Source organism: Chiloscyllium punctatum, chromosome 7 (genome assembly GCF_047496795.1).
Source record: "Chiloscyllium punctatum isolate Juve2018m chromosome 7, sChiPun1.3, whole genome shotgun sequence".
NCBI classification, from domain to species: Eukaryota; Metazoa; Chordata; class Chondrichthyes; order Orectolobiformes; family Hemiscylliidae; genus Chiloscyllium; species Chiloscyllium punctatum.
Genome location: NC_092745.1, coordinates 71,349,716 through 71,371,073, shown reverse-complemented (window position 1 = coordinate 71,371,073; position 21,358 = coordinate 71,349,716). Strand labels below are relative to the sequence as shown.

At 43.7% G+C, this 21,358-nt stretch overlaps 1 protein-coding gene and 1 pseudogene across 3 annotated transcripts in view; one reads left to right on the top strand and one right to left on the bottom strand.

Moving 5' to 3' along the window:
- Positions 1-254: 254 nt before the first annotated feature.
- Positions 255-21,358, top strand: part of LOC140479789 (cytosolic phospholipase A2-like) — a 141,234-nt gene continuing 120,130 nt past the window's right edge. For 2 of the 3 annotated variants that reach the window (XM_072573956.1, XM_072573955.1), the window contains exons 1-2: positions 416-433; positions 7,883-8,050. Coding sequence is in view for 2 of the 3 variants with exons in the window: in XM_072573955.1 (XP_072430056.1) it covers positions 8,018-8,050 (33 nt within the window). In the remaining variant the exon portion in view is untranslated. Of the gene's footprint in view, positions 387-415; positions 434-7,882; positions 8,051-21,358 lie in introns of those variants that run through there. The other variant, XM_072573954.1, reaches the window with a different exon arrangement.
- On the bottom strand, positions 9,110-9,600 carry LOC140479498 (large ribosomal subunit protein eL42-like; annotated as a pseudogene).

The window sequence follows — 21,358 nt, the reverse complement described above, 5'->3', positions numbered from 1 at the left end:
GGCAGAGTGCAGTAACTTGCAGGAAGTTCATGAAAGTCTATAAAGCACAAAAAGAATTCCAAAAAGAACCCCAACGTATTCCATTTCATACAGTATGAAAACTCATGTACACTTTGCCCAGACGTGTGTGTACGGGAATGAAAGGTTTCATCAGCCCAAAACAAAGAAAGTTAAGCTGAATGCTTCTCAACACACTGAGCTCTGCTGATCGCGGCTCAGTGTGGGCAAGGCTTTCACGACTACTCGTTTTGTAAGGAAACACCGCCTTCCCCTCGCTGTGTAATATCCGCCTGAGTTTTCTCTACTTCATTCTTTTTTTCAAAACGCTCGGGAGGATTTACCGGAGGACAGGGGAAGAAAGTCAGTGGCAGCAGACACTGTGAGAGGTAACACAGACCTTCAGACTGGCTTGTTAGTGGGGAAGTTGGAGATGGTGAGGTTCATAATGTCTGATATAATCAGAAAATACATAGTTTTGTATCAAAGTTTGCAGGGACGCTTCTCTCGTTCAGGGGGAGAAAAGAAATGGGAAATTAAGGCAATCGCTTTCCGAACGTGACGGCTTCCCTTTGTGTGGCTGAAACGTACGTTGGGTTCATTGACCTGCTAGAAGGGGAAGGATAGGTACCGTGCCCGTGCCTTCAGCCAGGCTGCCTCTTCCATACAGGAATTACTGCCTTCCTTCATGTGACCTGCAGCGAGTCTGCTGCTGGGAAATGCCTTCGCCAAGTTTTCCTATTGGAAAATGCGAAGACTTTCAAAGACCTAAATACTGTAGGGGGAAATGGTCATCTGAGTGTGTACCACAACCAACAACCGAAATACCTTTTGGAGATGATTAGTTTGTTCACCCAATTGTTAACCGTGCAACGAGGAATGAGGGAGAAATGGGCAGAAGTGGGGGCTGGAACTTTGCATTGAGTGAAAGTTATCCGGAAAGCGAAAAGCATAGTGACAGGGCTGTTTTAATCAGCACTTCACTTTGTAAACCTAATTCTATTTGCACGATATACTCTCAATTAGCAGTAAGATACCCATGTAGGGTGTGAATGCAAACACTTATTGAAAACGCGTATTAAATGTCACTGTTAAGTACATTCTCATTTTACAATGATCTTTTTTAAAGGGGAACTGGATGCTGCTATGTTTTCCACGTCATCCTGCTAACAAAAATAGAGGGTTCCCCCCCACCAGCCAACATTGCTAGCTAGTTACAAAGATTCATCTGCTGCTTTTCCTTACTCCAGTATCTACTATATTTTGCTTTTTCGTCATGCAGTGAGAGTATTGCTAGCCAAGCCAATAACTTGTTACCTACACATTGATGGTTAAGGGGAGTCGGACACACTTTCTTTTTTGTACAAGCAGCAATGTTATGTTTTCTCCGACAGTCTTTATTGAATGATTATACTCATGTCCAGTTGTGCACTCGGTGCTGTATGGACATGGCTGAACTTGCCAACTCAGCTGGCCTCCCTTCTATATATTGTAAAAGAGCTTGTTTACATACATTTTCAGGAGGGATCATTGAAATGTTGTAGTGAACTTAAAACCTTGTAAAGTCTTTGCCAGTTAATACTCTGAGGTGGATACACATTTAACAGGACTGACCCTGCCCTTTAGGACTCTCATTTTCTTGATTTTCACCGACTGTTCCCACCACCTACCCACTATACCCAAGTCATCAGGCCCTTCCCACTGCACTCTTGCACGTCCTCCCCGGAAGCCTCTTCCATCCCCCCCATGCACCCCATCCCATCGACACCTCTCCCTCCCACCACAGATTCACCCTTGTTGGTCTCATCTCTCCATGCAAACTGACCTTCTCCTGTTCTACTTCCTCATACAGCAGAGTTAAACCAGGAAAGATGCCAACATCCTGTGCAAAACCAAATGGTGTACGCCACCCTTATAAATCCAGAGATGTGCAGGTTAGGTGAATTGGTCATGCTAAATTGCCTTTGCTTTTGTTCAGGGATGTGTTAGTTAGGGGTAAATGTAGAGTAGTAAGGTAGGGGAAATGAGTTAGGGTGGGATACTCTTTGAGGATTGGAATGGACTTGTTGGGCCGAAGGGCCTGTTTCCACACTGTAAGGATTCTATGATCTCTGATCTCTAATTACATTCAGAAAGTAGTGGGGAGCTGCCTTCTTGAAACACTGTAGTTCAGATGGTCTAAGCACACTCACATGCTTAGGTGGTGAGCTCCAGGATTTTGACCCATGGATTCTTTTTATTTCACAAATATATTTTAATCATAAACATCTTTATATGCATTTATTGTCACTAAAGTAGTTCAGTTCTGTACAGTCTTTGCATATGGAAAGCAAACAAATGTTGGAGTTTAACTTTCCCAACAGTTCCAACAAACAAACCCAAGGCACTTCTTACTTATGCAAGCTATTATTTACATATATTTGAGGCACTGGGAGAGTCCAATATCTGAATGGACCTGCATTATACTTTGGCTGAAAGATCTTTGATGGGAGCCTTTCCCCACTGTGTCTTTGCAGCAGCTGCCCCAAGCTTTAGTGTGGATTTTGGCCCATTGATGGTGAAGCAATAGCGGAAGGCTGTCATCTGTAATGCTCGGGTTGTCAGGAGGAGGCCAAGATGTACCATCCACTTGGCACTTTTGGATGATAGTTCCAATTGCTTCAGCCTAATCTCGTGCACTGGATGTACTGGAGACCCTAATCTGAGAGACCGGAGTTGCTAGCTCCAATTAGTTGTTTACTTGTTCACTAGCATTCACAAATGGATGTGATTGGACTGCAGAACTTTGATTTGATCCATCAATTGTGTAACCACTTCGCTGTCTCTACCCCATGCAGCTCCCACAATTCCTTTGCTCTGTCGTCCTCCAGCAGTGTTGCTCATGAAACCACCTTGAATTATTTTCAATGGGTCAGAGTCCTGCAAAGTAGCATCTAGCCTGGCAGCAGCGAGTGAACAGTTCACACTGGTGCTGTTGTAGCCAGATGTAACACTGAATGGAGCATTTGTCCTTTGCCCATGTGTGACTGAATAGAATTGATAAACGAGTTATGTTGGGAGTCAAAAACTTGGGACCAGCTGGCCTTTAATGAGTCTGTTTCTAAAATAATTGAAGGATAGGGTGAGTGAAATCTTTTGTGGAGCATAAACTTTGACATTGCATAGTTGGACTAAATTGCTGATTCAGTGCTGACATGATTTAGTGCTACATAGGTTACATTGGTTTACTGGGATGAGTCAGGGAAATAAAATTGCCTGAAAGTTAGGAAGGCAAGGAAAGTCATAGAGACACGGGTACATATGCTGCATGATTGTTTTTTTAGAAGGAAGGAATGCATTTGTGAAGTAAGGTTCTGTGAATTGAGATCTTGAATCTTCATTAGGGTGGATTGTGTCAGGCATATGGTTAGGTTTGATAAGTGTTTTTTTTCAAGTTCCCAACTTTAGAAAAATAGTCATAACGCCGACTTTTGAGTAGTACAAGAGCGACACGGTGGCTCAGTGGTTACCTCTGCTGCCTCACAACACTAGGGACTCAGTTTGATTCCAGCCTCAGGCGACTATCTGTGTGGAGTTTCCACATTCCTTCCTGGGCGGCACAGTGGTTAGCACTGCTGCCTCACAATGCCAGAGACCCGGGTTCAATTCCCGCCTCAGGCAACTGTCTTTGTGGAGTTTGTGAATGCTCCCCGTGTCTGCGTGGGTTTCCTCCGGGTGCTCTGGTTTCCTCCCACAGTCGAAAAAAAAATGTGCAGGTTAGGTGAATTGGCCAAGGTAAATTGCCCGTAGTGTTAGGTGAAGGGCTAAATGTAGGGGAATGGGTCTGGGTGGGTTGCTGTTCGGAGGATCGGAATGGATTTGTTGGGCTGAAGGGCCTGTTTCCACACTGTAAGTAATCTAAAGGAAAATGAAGATTGATATCAGAAGATTGCAAAGATAGTCAGAGCGCTGGCTTTTGAGTCGTACAAGAGCGATACAGTGGCTCAGTGGTTACTTCTGCTGCTGCACAACACTAGGGGCCCAGGTTCAATTCCGGCCTCGAGTGACTATCTGTGTGGAGTTTGTACATTCTCCCTGTGTCTGCATGGGTTTCTGCCAGGTACTCTGGTTTCCTCCCACTATCCAAAGATGTGCAGGTTTGGTGGATTGGCCATTGGTCATAGTAGGAGAAAGTGAGGACTGCAGATGCTCGAGATCAGAGCTGAAAAATGTGTTGCTCATAGTGTCCAGGGATATGTAAACTAGTTGGATTAGCCAGTTAATGGGGTTACAGGGATAAGGAAGGGGCTGGGTTTGTACGGAAATACTCTTCAGAGGATGAGTGTGGGCTTGATGGGCCAACTGGCCTGCTTCCTCATTGTAGGGATTCTGTGATTCTACAGAGTGACTATTTTGAGTACTTTGATTAGCCAACCACCTTTTGATATTAGTTTTGATTTTGTCAAGTTGGTAAGTGACAAGTCAGTCAAACCAAAAACAGCCAAAGTTCATAGGTACTCCCAATTAATTCTACAGTTACTGATATCTTAGTAGGTATTGTTATCAGACTTTTAAAATGTGCTTTTGAAATGAAATGCATGCAAAGTCTCTGGCTGTACACTGCTACATCTTTTGGGGGAAAGCTGCACGGGTTAGGGAAGGCTGATATATTATCGTTTACTATTTTGTGGTCACTTTGTTGCTCAGTGTAGTGGATATCTCTCAAAAATAAGGCATTTTGAACAAATTTTTTCACTTAATAAATGCATGATGCTATGAAGTTGGGGTAATTGTTTCAGATTGCTGTGATGATGTAGAGTCATAGAGTCATATTACAAGGAAACAGACTTTGGTCCAACCAGGCAAAAGTGAGGACTGCAGATGCTGGAGTTTAGAGTTGAGAATGTGGTGCTGCAAAAGCACAGCAGGTCAGGCAGCATCCGAGGAGCAGGTGAACCGATGTTTCAGGCAAAAACCCTTCATCTGGTATGAGGCATCCCCTCAGCTCACAGCCTCATTCCTGATGAAGGGCTTTTGCCTGAAACGTTGATTCTCCTGTTCCTTGGATGCTGCCTGACCTGCTGTGCTTTTCCAGCATCACGCTTTCGACTTTGGTCCAACCAGCCCAAGCTGAACATGTTTCCAAACTAAACTAGTCCCACCTGCCCGCACTTGACCCATATTCTTCCAAACCATTCCTTTTCATGAACATTTTCCAATGTTGTTACTGTACCTGCATCCACCATTTTCTCTGGCAGCTCATTTCACACATGAAACCACTTTGTGTTTAAAAAAAAATTGCCCCTCATATCCATTTTAAATCTTTCTCCTCTCATCTTAAAAAAATGCCCCCTAGTTTTGAGCCCCTACCCGAGGGAAAGATCTGGTGAAACTGATTTGCTTGGAGGGCTGGGCAGAATGTAAGGCTTGTCTGAAAGTTGCAAAATTTAGTTTAATAATTCAAAAGATTTACAAGCTATTAATCTGAATTTATTTTGACATGCCAAATTACATTTTATTTGTTCATATTGGATATATTGCCTTTAAAGTACTGTAGGTTGTCTTTCATCCTTATTGGGTCCAGCAGATGGAATCTTTATATCCAGTCTGAATAGCACTTGATTTGCTGGGACCTCCTATAAGTGGGCAGTCTGGGGCTCTCACTGGCTGTCCAAACTGGTACATTACCAATGAGAAGAGTGTGTGCAAAAATCTAAAACACCAGTTCAAACCGACCTGCCAAAGTACAATATGAGAGGGAGAAACAGGTATGGTGGAACCGGACTGATGTCCCAGGTGCAAATAGAGAAAAGGAAAGTTTGTGCCTCCTGTCTGAAAGTTTTTCAGAGTGATCAGCTCATGAATTTGACTTTCTCATTAACTGACAAAGTTGAAATGTTTACAATTGGTTAAGAAATTGATATGTATTCAAATGAATATTGACTAGAGTTAACAGTTTGGATGGTGAAGAATGTGTCAAATGTGTTCAGGAAAATTTTCTTTCTCAATATGTGGATGCTCCTACTAGTGAAGGAGCAAAACTAGACCTTTGTTTGGGCAACAAGGCACAGCAAGTGACTGAAGTAAAAGTCGGGGAACACTTTGAATCTAGTGAACCTAATTCTATTAGTATCAAAATGTTTATGGAAAAGGATAACCCTTCCATAAAAGTTAAAGGTTTTAATTGGAGTAAGGCAAATTTTAATGGTATGAGTCAAGAACTTTCGAAAGTTGACTGGAGTAGACTGTTTACAAGTAAAAGGGCATTTGACAGAAAGAAATCAGGAAGGCAAAGAGGGGATATGAGATAGCATTGGCAGATATGGTTAAGGGTAATCCAAAGAGATTCTACAAATACATTAAGAGTCAGAGGGTATCTAGAGAGGGTAGGGCCTCTTAAAGGTCAAGAAGGTCACCTTTGTTTTCAATCACAGGAGATGGGCAAGATACTAAATGAATATTTCATGTCAGTTTTTACTGTGGAGAGAGAAATGAGTCTAGGGAATGCAGAGAAATAAACTCTGTTTTAAAAAAACAGTTCACATTACCGAAGTACAAGTTTGGGATATTTTAGAGACTATAAAGGTGGATAAAAATCTGGGGCCTGATCTAACATATCCTAGAATGGTGTGGGAAGTAAGGGAGGAAATTAAGAGACTCGTTGCAGAAATATTTGCATCACCTATAACCTCGGATGAGGTGCCTGATGAGTGAAGGATGGCTAATGTACCTTTGTTTAAGAAAGATTGTAAGGAGAAGCCAGGGAACTATAGACCTATGAGTCTGACTTGGATTATGGGTAAATTGCTGGAGGTGATGATAAAAGAGGTGTCATGGCCATTTAGAGAGGCAAAAATTGATTAGGGACAGTCAGCATGATTTTGTGTGAGGAAAATTATGTCTCACAAACTTGATTGACTTTTTTGAGGAAGGTATTAAAAAGATTGATGATGGCAGAGCAGTAGACATTGTTTATTTGGATTTTAATAAAGCCTTTAACAAGTTCTACATGGTAGACAAATTAGTAAAGTTAGGTCACAGGGCAAGCTTGCCAATTGGTTGCATAATTGGTTTAACAGCAGGTGTCAGAGAGTAATGGTGGAAGGTTGCAATGGATGGGGTTGGGGGCAGAGGTGGGGGTCAGACAGGAGTGTGGGCCGGGGGAGGGGCAGAGGTGGGGACAGATGGGGGGGCCGGGGGATCGTGCATGGTGTGCTGCTGCTTAGTCTCATGAAGAGGGAGCGGACTTAGCAAGTGCTTGCTGTGTCAACCCCATTGAACTGATGGGGGTGGGCAGGAGGCTTCAGCAATGCTGCAGGTTCCTCACACACAAATGTGTCTCTCTGCTCAGAAACAAACCCTGATGCAGAGAGAGGGAGCAAGGCAGGTAGAGTGAGGAAAAAGGAAACTTATATATATATTCCATCCAGGCAAAAGACAATTGTGGAGATCTATATATTTCTCTGTGGTTGTCTTTTCCCTGGAGAGCAGATTTCGAGGCAAGGAGACACATTTTTAAGGTGAGAAGGGAGAGATTTTTTAAAAAAATGAGCGGCAAATGTTTTTACACAAAGTGTAGGTCGCGTGTGGACTAAACTTCCTGAGGAGGTGGTGGATGCGGGTACAGTTACAACATTTAAAAGACGTTTGGATAAGTACATGAATAGGAAAGGTTTGGAGGGATATGGACCAGGAGCAGGCAGGGTGGGACTAGTTTAATTTGGGATTATGATCAGTAAAAACTGGTTGGACTGAAGGGTCTGTTTCCGTGCTATGTGATTCTGTGTCTGGGGAGGGAACTTAAGTTCTCCAAGATGGTGAAGCTACAGGGGCTACCTTGCTCATGTCTACCTAGTACACATAGCTCTTAAAATTGATTTTAACAATTATTTTTTCTATTCTTCAGGAATGGAAATAGACATTTGCTGAAAGCTATCTATTTTTTCATCGCACCGAGGAATCTTCAAGATTTTGTTTAATCAGTGCCTGTTGAACCAGTAAACTGTAAGATACACCAAGATCTGTTCAACTGCAATTGAGAATGGCTTCTATAGACCCATATTCTCACATAATAGTAAGTACAAATCTCCGTTGTTAACACAACTAAATAACTTGATCAGGTTTTCCATTAACTAACTGCAATGTATTTTTGAAATGTTGCGCACGTTAGTACTGCGGAATATTGATACCTTACAAATCCTCCAGAATGATGGTGTGACAGTTACTATCAAACCTGTCCCTTACTCCTCTGGTAACTTCTTTTTCAAGCCCCTCACTTTGTGCCAGCTTTTCTTTCTTTTGAAATCTTGTTTTCTACTACTCCAGATTTCTATGACTTAACCTTCCTTCTTTCCTCCCCAAATGCTCAGTGCTAGATTACACCTCACCCTTGATAATTTTGATCTTCATCTTGTGATTCCTTGCCCTTGCTATTTCCTGTGAATGTTTTACTGCCATGGGACTGGTCACAGCCTGGGCTTCTCCCACCACTCATGTATCTCTCACCACTCATACTTCCTTAGTCTCTTTGAACTCCTACACCATTAGTATCTACAATGGATTAAAAGCTTTCTTCAAAATCACTTAAAATACATGTTCAAGCCACAACATGCTTAAACACGAGCCCCTTGAGTCATTGCCATGTTTCTCCACTTACTAATTTGCTCAGGCATCCTCCTTCCTTTGCCCTTGCCCCAAACTACCACTCTCTGACTCTGGTCCCTCTTCCTGGTATAGTCACCGTCATTCCTCCTGAATTTGCATGGACAGGAATTTATGACCTATCCCAGGATCTTACTGAACCATGGTAGGTGCCATGAGACTGCAGTCTCTTTGACTAAAATGATTCAAAATCTGAACATGATAAGACAGCTTTGGTTTCTCTTCCACACAACGGACCATTTCCTTAAACTTGTCATCATATTCTCATCTCCAAATTGCTTTTCCATCTACCCCGCATTCCGTTAGATTTGAATCATTGCAGTTAAATGTCACCCTGTGGCCGTACGGATTCAAAGACTTCAATGACATTCCCTAGATTGTGATTGTAGTGTATTATCCTCAATCTCACAGCATCCTTCAACCATATACTTGTCTGATCTCAGTCTTTCTGTTTAGCTTTTAGTTAATTTTATTATGAATTTATAATCCAAAGGATTGCAGCATAGAACTGGATGGCATGACCCTTCCACTTCTTGTTTCCTCCCAGCTCAAAGTGCTTATACTTCTTTAATGGCCAGCATTCTCTTTGATTGACACATGAGCTCCACACAATCTAGTCTCAGCAAAATCTTCTTTGTAGTCTTAGCCTTTATTCAAATATGGGCATAACTATTCTGTTTCCTATCATAATGCCTCTTACCCTATCTGTATAAAGAATCTTTTCTTGTACTGCATAACCTTATGTGCATGTTGCCTGGAACATTTCTTACATTGCATCCTGCTGGTCTTTGATGTGTTGACCAACTTGCCACTTTGACCCCAAGCAGGGAGGGAGGGTGCTTCAATGAACTTATTATTATATACCTTAGAACAGGTGGGACTTGAACTGGGACTGCCTGGTTCAGAGACCGAGCAATTATCCCTGCACCATGAAAACTCTCCATTCCCTAGACTTTGAGCCATAATTTCTCTTATGAAATGTTGAGAAGACCAAAGACATTATCATTGGCCGTTGTCATAAACATCAAATCATTCCCCCTTGTCAGCCAGTTTCTAAGCCTGAACTAGATTGTTTGCAACCTTGGCCCATATTCCTGTCCATCGTCCTACACCATGCCGATTAAAGCTCCACTATCTAAACAACTACTGCCTGCATGGGGTCTGACATCAAATCCCACTCACTTAGATTAATTCACATTTTTAAATCCCTTCATGGCCTTGATCTGCCCCATTACTATAACCTTCATCAGCTCTACAATGCCCACATTTATATGCTTCTTCCAAATTTGGCCTCTTGTGAATGCTGTACTCCCTTTGCTTCACCACTCACTGCCATGGCCTTTTGCTGTTTAGGCTGTAAACCCCTAAAAAGTTTCCCTTAACCTCAGCTCCATTGCTACCTTCTGCTTTGAGAACTCTTTCAGGATGGAGTCTGAGGAATTGGTCACCTTCCTTTCTATCTCTTCATTTTGGGATTCCTTTTATACATCTGTGAAGCTCCTTGGAGTGTTGCGTTCTGTTTGAGGCTCTATATGCAAGTTATTTCACATTTGTAACAGGCATTTTGATTCTTTCCTGTGGGATATCGTCTCTCTCACTTGTTTATGTTCTGTTTCGTGAGCATCAATTGATAAGGAACTGGGAGGTGCCTGTGACCACTGCCTCAATATAGACCAAGAATCAAATGTATTCAGCCATTGAATGTGAAAATGAGATGCACTCAATCTTGTCCACTTGTGATTAATTTGAAGTTCCTTTGTTGAGTGCCCTTCCATAAACTTGCCACTCATTCTCTATGAATCCCACTGACCTGAGAGATGTGATAAAGTAAATAGACATAAGTAAGCATTTGCTATAAAATGAGTTATTTACAATGGGGTGAAGAGTACCATAGAAAGAGGTCCTGGAGCACTCCTGTTTGTTCTGATGCTGAGATAGTTGGCTATAGGATTATAACTGGTGCAAGTTTGCACTTTTAGATTTCAATTTTTCAGCAGAGAGGCAGTTTTGAAACTGAGGACCATTATAAATCCAAATATTCTGAAAAGTTACTTCCTCAAAGTATTCACGTCTTGCAAAAAATGCTTTCCTTTATCGAGTTAACCAAGCAAACATCAAAGGATATTAACAATAAATAAGATGGAGTCATAGAAAGCAGAGAATGTAATAAATAAATCATTTTCCTGGATAGTTGGTACTTATGCCAATGCACTGAGACTGGATGATTTATGAAGCATTCTCAGTCATTAAGGGTGGAGTAATTGGATGCTGAGGTTTCATAAAATAGACGCAATGGATATAGGCAACTCATTTGTCTTTTTTTTGTTAACTAGGCGAACCAATTATTAGCAAATTTGAGAATTATATGGGCAATGATAACCTAACAGGCATCATAGATTTAAATAAAGAATATGTAATCTAATTATCATAGACTCATAGAGATGTACAGCATGGAAACAGACCCTTCGGTCCAACCCGTCCATGCCGTCCAGATATCCCAACCCAATCTAGTCCCACCTGCCAGCACCTGACCAATATCCCTCCAAACCTTCCTATTCATATACCCATCCAGATGTCTTTTAAATGTTGCAATTGTACCACTTCCTCTGGCAGCTTATTCCATACACGTACCACCCTCTGTGTGAAAAAGTTGCTCCTTAGGTCTCTTTTATATCTTTCTCCTCTCACCCCAAACCGATGTCCTCTAGTTGACTCCCCGACTCCAGGGAAAAGACTTTGTCTATTTATCCTATCCATGCCCCTCATAATTTTGTAAACCTCTATAAGGTAGCCCCAGCCTATTCACCCTCTCCCTGTAGCTCAAATCCTCCAACCCTGGCAACAACCGTGTAAATCTTTTCTGAAACCTTTCAAGTTTCCCAACATCCGATAAGATCCCAAGTTTCCGATAAGAAGGAGACCAGAATTGCACACAGTATTCCAAACATGGCCTAACCATTGTCCCGTACAACCACAACATGACCTCCCAACTCCTGTACTCAATACTCTGACCAATAAACAAAAGCATACCAAACGCCTTCTTCACTATCCTATCTACCTGCGATCCAACTTTCAAGGAGCTATGAACCTGCACTTCAAGGTCTCTTTGTTCAGCAACACTCCCTGGGACCTTACCATTAAGTGTATAAGTCCTGCTAAGATTTGCTTTCCCAAAATGCAGCACCTCGCATTTATCTCCATCTGCCACTCCTCAGCCCATTGGCCCATGTGATCAAGATCCTGTTGTAATCTGAGGTAACCTTCTTCGCTGTCCACTACTCCTCCAATTTTGGTGTCATCTGCAAATTTACTAACAATACCTGTTATGCTCACATCCAAATCATTTATATAAATGATGAAAAGTAGTGGACCCAGTGAGGAAGTGGCCATTGTATTAGGCAGTGAGAGATCTATAGCATATGTCTGTTAATTTCAGAAAGGCATCTGATAAAATGTCATAAGGAAAGCTACTGGTTAAGCTTGGGGATTACCGGCTAGATATTGGCTGAAGGATAAAAAACAATGAATGCCTACTCAAACAGGTGTAGCATGGTGGAAAATTAAAGTACTAATTTTGCCCTGATTTTGCCCTGACCTGCAATGATGGGTTTGGGAGCAGTATTGTGAGCAAAGTAGGAGATTGTTGAATCTGAACAGTTTTCCAAACTAACCACTGTATTTGAGTGATTGTGCTGGAGACATGGTCTGACTGGCAGCAGCTAACCACCTGCAGGAGGAGGAGATGGTGTTGGTGGAGTGGTATTATCACTGGACTGGTAATCTTGAAGCCCATTCTAATGCTCTCGGGATAGGTTCAGATGGAGAGTATCCCAATGGCAGTCAGGCCCACAACTGAGGGTGAAGCCCAACCATTGCCTCAAGGCAACCTCTTGGTAGGTCAAGAAAGATTCCTTTAAATTGCCATCTCTTCTCCCAATCAAGAGCTGTAGGTGCCAGAGGGTCACAGCTGCTGCCGCCGATTCTCCTCCCCTTAAAATAGTGGCCTGGCAATGTGGGCGACACTTATTTTTCAATTTGTAATTTCTAAGAAGATGCCTTGCCTTGAGGTGCTCTGATATTCTCCTGCTTACATTGGCATTGCCTACCTCACCATGTAGGGCTCTTGCCCTGACATTACTGCAAACCATTTGAGCTTGCTGGTTCCCTGGCCTATCTGCTGTCCTTAATTGGTGAGGTTACCAGGTCGCCTTTTTAATTGGCTGATTCTTGATGAAGGGCTTTTGCCCGAAACGTCGATTTTGAAGCTACTTGGATGCTGCCTGAACTGCTGTGCTCTTCCAGCACCTCTAATCCTGAATTCGTAATCTGACTGGAAACAAACTGGATGTAACAGAATCAATGACTTCAGCAAAATTCAAAGGGAGAGAACTCCCCAAAGATAGATCATAACTATTTCTATTTTATTTAAGTACCTTGAATTCAGAAACATGTTGCCATTTGCAAATTACATGAAAGTAGAATGGGTTCTTGTTTTGAAGTAGACAACTTTGAAATTACAGGAGGAGTTTTTGAAGAAACATCCGAGAGTTGGAAAAGGGTAACAATAACAGCCTTGTATGGGTCATGAACACCAACACAAATCAGTTGAGCTAAATAAATTTCTGTGCTGCAAATTCTGTGAAGAAATTTACTGCTAAAAAACATGAAGTAGTGCAAACATTGCAAAACAAAAAGAGCTGCATATTCCTTGAATGCCGAAGCTAAGTGGAGGAGATTTTAGAATCCTTGAATATAATGTTCAATGTGAATGCTTCAAAGAAGCAATCAATAAAGCCAATGGAATGTAAATTAAAAGCAATTCTCACCAAACAGGAACATGCTATGCTGAAACCGTTCTAAGTTACTATATCCAATTCTAATCACAAAGACACAAGAATGATATTCCTGCAGGCTGAAGGTTGCTCATAAGGCCAATCCTTTTCCATCTACGAAGCAACACAGCAAACTGAGCTGAGAGTTCTGCAAAACTTCAAAGTGAATAGGCCAGCTTGCTGTCTTCCCGTGGCTTGACTACTGAGTCTCATTTTCAGCTGATTACTTAATATTTTTGGGAGCAAAGGAAGCTTTGTGAAAATGTGCATTTCCTTTTGTGAGGATTAGAATGAGGGGACCCAGTTTTAAAAATAAGATATCGCTCTTATAAAATGGAGATGGAATTTTTTTTTGCTCTCTGTTGGTCGTTAGTCTGTGAAATTCTTTGCTTCAGAAAGGAATGGAGGGTGGATCATTGAATTTATTCGAGGCTTACTGAGTTCGATAGAACAAGGGAGCTGCGGTCCATGGGGAAAAGACAGGAGAGTGAGTTGAGACCACAATCAGATCAGCTTGGATCTTATTGAATGATGGAGAAAGCCCCAAAGGCTAAAATGACCTAATCCTCTACGTTGAGGGTGACACAGTGGCGCAGTGGTTAGCACTGTTGCCTCGCAGCACCAGGGACACCGAGTTTGATTCCAGCCTTGGGTGACTGTGTTGAGTTTGCACATTCTCCCTGTGTCTGTGCGGGTTTGCTCCGGTTTCCTCCCACAGTCCAAAGATGTGCGGGTTAGGTGAATTGGTCATGCTAAATTGCTCATAGTGATAGGTGCATTAGTAGGGAGTAGGTGAATGGGTCTGGGTGGGTTACTCTTCGGAGGGTCAGTCTAGACTTGTTGGGCTGAAGGGCCTGTTTTCGCACTGTAGGTAATCTAATCTAATCTCTGTGCATCATCTTGTCTGCAGACATGTAGCTTGGTCTTTGCTTTCAGTTCTCAGTGGCTCAGTTTTGTTCACCAAACAGATTTTTACATTTTAATTTTCTCCATTATCTGTCAATATAACCTTTTTCTTTTGTCAATTCTGCTGTACTGTCAAAGTTAGTTTTCCTCTAGGAGTTTTATTTACGCTAAAGCGTAATTTTATTTCACTTTCCATGTCATGATCTCTTTTCTCTAATTTGATGATTTTCATAACTCTGCCTCGGGCATTCCAATGCTTTTGATGTCTGAGAAGCCATGCAAGTGCCAGTGCTGAACAGCTACTTCCAGGGCAAAGGAATCTAAAAAAGATTTGCATTTATATTGGAGGGGGGGAGGGAGCGGGGGTCTTGTGAATTTTAAACATTCTAACATGCTTTACAATCAATGCCTCTATTTTCTGGTCCAGGTGACTATGAACGTACAATAACTAAGTCTTTAGTGTGGCCAACATTCCTTCTCCAACCATTCCTGACTACGTTGATCACGCAGCTCATTGCTGCTTATGCAAGTTTATATTGTGGAAACAGGCCAGACCTGTATAATTGAGAAAACTGTCAACTTAATTAATTGTGATTGAAAATTTAATTGGTGAACTAAAAGGGCATCAAGTAAATGAAAGGATTTATTTTATCTATGGAATTAAATTTTCTGATGTCATGTTAAATAATGATTAAAAATATAGTTTGAAGAGACACTCATGACAGTTCAAGTGATGCAGCCAATATAATTATAATGGGGTTTTCTGTTCACTGCAACTTTGCTTTCCAGGAACTCACTTGTGAAAAATTCTTACATGTTTGATGTATTTATTGATACTTTTCATTGTAATAGGTAGGTTGCTGCACCTTTTTTATTCTTTAAAATCCCCCTGCCCTTGCCCCCTGAAGTTAGTTATTTCTGATGAGATATAGTTTAATGGAGGATACAGCATGCTGTATCTGACCTCATTTTTGTTACACACTGTGCACTTGCCAAACATTGTTGGCTGGTGATCAAAGGTGAGAAGATTGGCTGATGTTCTTTTTCCTATTTCTACCCCAGGAGGGTGTGGAGTTTGACTGTTCTCTGGTTTCTGTGGTCAGCGGTAATCGAAGTTCACTTGTAATTCTTGGCCATTTTTCTTTCCTGATGCTTGTCCCACTTGATTGTTGCTTAAAGACATTTCTTATCGGTTGTTACCCAAGTATGAATGAGGACTGCTTAACTTCTGAGCAGAGAACTGTTTCATAATATGGTCTTCTCCCATTTCTGATTGGCTCACTCAGGTGATGGCTATAAAATACAGGGGAACCTAGATTATCTGAACGAGATGGGTGGCCACTATTTATTTCGAACAATCGATTATTCGGTTAATCGATTAAATGCCTTTCCTCTGGGGCACGGAGTTTTTAACGTCTGCTCCTTGTTCAGGAGACTTCAGCAGCACACAGCATGGTAGGCCCTGCTTTTTGTCTGGCTTGTATTATATGGTAAAAACAATGACTGCAGATGCCAGAAACCAGATTCTGGATTAGTGGTGCTGGAAGAGTACAGCAGTTCAGGCAGCATCTGAGGAGCAGTAAAATCGACATTTTGGGCAAAAGCCCTTCATGAGGAATAAAGGCAGAGAGCCTGAAGCATAGAGAGATAAGCTAGAGGAGGGTGGGGGTGGGGAGAGAGTAGCATAGAGTACAATAGGTGAGTGGGGGAGGGGATGAAGGTGATAGGTCAGAGAGGAGGGTGGAGTGGATAAGTGGAAAAGAAGATAGGCAGGTAGGACAAGTCATGGGGACAGTGCTGAGCTGGAAGTTTGGAACTAGGGTGAGGTGGGGGAAGGGGAAATGAGGAAACTGTTGAAGTCCACATTGATGCCCTGGGGTTGAAGTGTTCCGAGGTGGAAGATGAGGCGTTCTTCCTCCCGGCGTCTGGTAGTGAGGGAGCGGCGGTGAAGGAAGCCCAGGACCTCCATGTCCTCAGCAGAGTGGGAGGGGGAGTTAAAATGTTGGGCCATAGGGTGGTGTGGTTGATTGGTGCGGATGTCCCGGAGATGTTCCCTAAAGCGCTCTGCTCAGAGGCGTCCAGTCTCCCCAATGTAGAGGAGACTGCATCGGGAGCAATGGACACAATAAATGATATTAGTGGATGTGCAGGTAAAACCTTGATGGATGTGGAAGGCTCCTTTAGGGCCTTGGATAGAGGTGAGGGAGGAGGTGTGGGCACAGGTTTTGTAGTTCCTGTGGTGGCAGGGGAAGGTGCCAGGATGGGAGGGTGGGTTGTTTGGGGGCGTGGACCTGACCAGGTAGACATGGAGGGAACGGTCTTTGCGGAAGGCGGAAAAGGGTGGGGAGGGAAATATATTCCTGGTGGTGGAGCTTTTTTGGAGGTGGCGGAAATGTCGGCAGATGATTTGGTTTATGCGAAGGTTCGTAGGGTGGAAGGCGTTCTGTCCTTGTTACAGTTGGAGGGGTGGGGTCTGAGGGCGGAGGTGCGGGATGTGGATGAGATGCGTTGGAGGGCATTGTTAACCACGTGGGAAGGGAAATTGTGGTCTCTAATGAAGGAGGCCATCTGGTGTGTTCTGTGGTGGAACTGGTCCTCCTGGGAGCAGATACGGCAGAGGCGGAGGAATTGGGAATATGGATGGCGTTTTTGCAAGAGGTAGGGTGGGAAGAGGTGTAATCCAGGTAGCTGTGGGAGTCGGTGGGTTTGTAAAAAATGTCAGTGTCAAGTCAGTCGTCGTTAGTGGAGATGGAGAGGTCCAGAAAGGGGAGGGAGGTGTCAGAGATGGTCCAGATAAATTTAAGGTCAGGGTGGAATGTGTTGGTGAAGTTGATGAATTGCTCAACCTCCTCGCGGGAGCATCGCGGGAGCATGAGATGGCACCAATGCAGTCATCAATGTAGTGGAGGAAGAGGTGGGGAGTGGTGCCGGTGTAATTACGGAAGATCAACTGTTCTACGTAGCCAACAAAGAGACAGGCATAGCTGGGGCCCAAACGTGTGCCCATGGCTCCCCCTTTGGTCTGGAGGAAGTGGGAGGATTCGAAGGAGAAATTGTTAAGGGTGAGGACCAGTTTGGCCAAATAAATGAGAGTGCTGGTGGAAGGGTACTGTTGAGGATGTCAGGAGAGGAAATAATGGAGGGCTTGGAGGCCCTGGTCATAGTGGATGGAGGTGTAGAGGGATTGGATATCCTTGGTGAAGATGAGGCGTTTAGGACCAGGGAAACGGAAGTCTTGGAGGAGGTGGAGGGCGTGGGTGATGTCTCGAATGTATGTGGGGAGTTCCTGGACTAGGGGGGATAGGACAGTGTCGAGGTAGGTAGAGATGAGTTCAGTGGGGCAGGAGCATGCTGAGACAATGGGTCGGCCAGGGTGGTCAGGCTTGTGGATCTTGGGAAGGAAGTAGAACCGGGCAGTGCGGGGTTCCCGGACTATGAGGTTGGAAGCTGTGGGTGGGAGATCTCCTGAGGTGATGAGGTTCTGTTTGGTCTGGGAAATGATGGTTTGGTGATGGGGGGGTGGGTTCATGGTCGAGGGGGTGGTAGGAAGAGGTGTCCTCAAGATGGTGTTTGGCTTCAGCGGTGTAGAGGTCAGTGCGCCAGACTACCACTGCGCCCCCTTTATCTGCTGGCTTGATGGTGAGGTTGGGATTGGAGCAGAGGGATTGGAGGGCTGCGCGTTGTGAGGGTGAGAGGTTGGAGTGGGGGAGGGGGGTAGACAGGTTGAGGCGGTTAATGTCCCAGCAGCAGTTGGAAATGAAGAGGTCGAGGGCAGGTAATTGGCCAGCGCGGGGTGTCCAGGTGGATGAAGTGTGTTGGAGGTGGGCGAAGGGGTCCTCGGAAGGTGGTCGGGAGTCCTGATTGTGAAAGTAAGCTCGGAGGCGGAAGAAGTGTTCGACGTCTCGGCGTGAATTAAATTCATTGATGCGTGGACGGAGGGGGATGAAGGTGAGTCCTTTGCTGAGGACTGATCGTTCGTCCTCAGAGAGGGGAAGGTCTGGAGGGATGGTGAAAACTCGGCAGGGCTGGGAGCTGAGATCTGGTGTGGGTGTGGAGCTGGGAGTGGGGGCGGAGCCAGTAACTGGAGTGGGTGTGATGGTGGGGGGAATGAGGGTGGAGTCATAAGCAGGGGTGGTGTTCCCCTCTGGGTTCTGGGGGGCGGGAATGGTGACAGTGGGATCTGTGGGGGGACGTGTCAGCAGAATGCAGGTGAGTGGCGTTGGTGGGGGCGGAAGTGGTGGCAGACACGGCAGTAGGGGTGGCGGAAGTCACTGAACATGTGACATCAGCGATGATGTGAGGGGCTGAAGTGATGTCACGTGTGTTGCATGAGGAATTGTGAGGGGCCATGATGGGGGCGGAAGTGACATCGTCAATCAGCGTGGGGGTGGCAGCTGCATTAGCCGCATGGCTAATGATATCTAAGCAGTTCCAGAGGCCGGGGGAATCTTCTGGAATGTTTGAGACACGCTGGTTATGGAGGTGGGTAGATAAAAGTTTGTTGTACTTAGTTTTTGATGTTTGAGATGGAGTTTAAATACTGTTTGTTGAGAGTATGAATTCTCCTGAGGATGTAGTACAGAGTGGGTCCTTGTAATTCTGATAGAGTGTGGCCCTCAGCTGAGGCAGGGCTGACTGTAGAGAGGTTAGGTCCCAGCACATGCTGCAAGCGTGGTTATTTGGTACCCTTTGCAAGTGTCCAGGCATCAAAAGCCCCCTTTGAATTATCAGGATACTTATACTGGTATCAGTTTGCTTGTTCTCAACATGTACAGCTGGTTGTTGTATGTATGCCTTTCCTTTCAGATATTTTACCTTAAGGACTCCGTGTTGTGTGTATACAATGTTGTGATTCTGACAGTTATTCAGCTTTGTATCTGCAAACTACAGATCTACAAATCAGTTCGTCTGCTGTAATGTCTGCTTTGTGACTTATAAGGCGTTTTACTGTTTCAAATAAAGTTACCCACTGAATTAATCAACTCCTGATGCATGATTCATTGTTCAATCATTATCATTAACATAATTATCCTTCACATATAGCCTCTGCTGACCTCGATCTGGTTAGATATGCTAGCCAGAGCAAAACATAATTAAACGATGACTTTTGAGTCATTATGGATTGCTTGTCACATCAGCCATTTTGGAGCTAATCTATACAGACTGCAGAGTTTTGAGTATGAGCTTTTGAGCCAGATGGTAACATGGGTAACATTGTTGGTAACATGGGAGAAACAGTACAAATGATCATATTGCAGCATGTGAAACTGAAGGGAAAACCCAGTGCATTTATGAATGCAATTTGATCATCTCTGCATGGGAGTGTGCACGTAAAGATTGGTTATAGGAGGATGAGATCAGCTGGTATATTCTCTGTCATTGGACAGTCACCCTAGTGTTAGAATTTATTAAGGTGTGTTTCTGAATGCAGTGGTCACAAGTTGCAATCTGCATGCCTGTTCCCTTTAATCAGGCCATTCTCAAGCTTTGTGCTACCTGCTCATTTAAACAATTGCAACATTGGTGCAAGCAAGCCCACAATGGTGGTTGGCTGTGTGTTCAGTTGGGGCTGAGCTGTGAGGGCCGACAGCAAATGGTTCACCTGACTTGCTGCTCTTAAAAGCAGCCAGCTCCTCTGAAAGGAAGCTGCACTGATCAGTTAGGAGGCACTTGGACCCAATCAGAGAGAGCCAAATTGTCCTTTGAGATAGGTACAGATCTTCTGATAATCAGGCTTTAAACTCCTTTTTTAATGTGAAATGGGTGAAACCTTTTCCTGTCCATGGCTACTCTGCCCGTTTTACAAATCCCACCTCCGAATGGCACTCACGCTCATAATTTCTTTCATAGATCAGCTTGGAGAAATGTACTAAAATTAACCTTTAGGAGGCTTGGTTATGGGTAGGTTTTCAAATGAGTGATTAACCACAGTACAAGAATGACCACAGTACAAGATTGGATTTAAAAATTATATTAAAAACATTGACATTTTTACATATATGTACACACATCATGTAAGATTAAAGGATTTAGGAGCAAAGACATGCTGCCATCTGATGGATGTTTCTCACAGGCAGAATTGAGTGGCATCTAGACACTTTATATACAGATGTAATATCACCAGTCACCGCCAACAACTATTTCATTGGCTGCCACTCCAATCAGTTCTTTCCATTCAGTAGTCAAGGTTTGATTCCTAAAATAAAGTGAGTGCTGAACCAGTTGCTTTGGTCACTCAATGGTCCGTGGTCATTTTCCACAGATTCCCCCCGTGCATACTCAGTGTTATCAATCTGGTCAAATGCTGTTTTGGCCAGGAACACTGCAATCTAGTCTTTCTGGGTCCACTTGCTTTCTAAAATAGTGAGGAGATATAAGAAGGTAGGAGCAGGAGCTGATACATATATGGAAATAGAGAGCCATGAAGACCATTCATTCAAAAGGAAACTGGTAGAGAAAATCTTTCAAAATTTGTGAGAAGATTTGTAGCTCGGGTACTTGTTGTTGTGGTTCTGTTCGCCGAGCTGGGAATTTGTGTTGCAGACATTTCATCCCCGGTGTAGGTGACATCCTCAGTGTTTGGGAGCCTCCTGTGAAGCACTTCTGTGATCTTTCCTCCGGCATTTGTAGTGGTTTGAATCTGCCGCTTCCGGTTGTCAGTTCTCGATAAGCACATCGACCTGGACCCAATATACCGACCACTGCAGCGGACAGCTGGAACTGACAACCGGAAGCGGCAGATACAAACCACTACAAATGCTGGAGGAAAGATCACAGAAGCGCTTCACAGGAGGCTCCCAAGCACTGAGGATGTCACCTAGACAGGGGACGAAACGTCTGCAACACAAATTCCCAGCTCGGCGAACAGAACCGCAACAACAGAGAAAGTCTTTGATGGGTTTGAGATGACATTTCCTGAAGTTCTGAACCTGAAACATTAACCTTGATTTCTTTCCTTGGATGCTGCCAGACCTGTTGAGTTT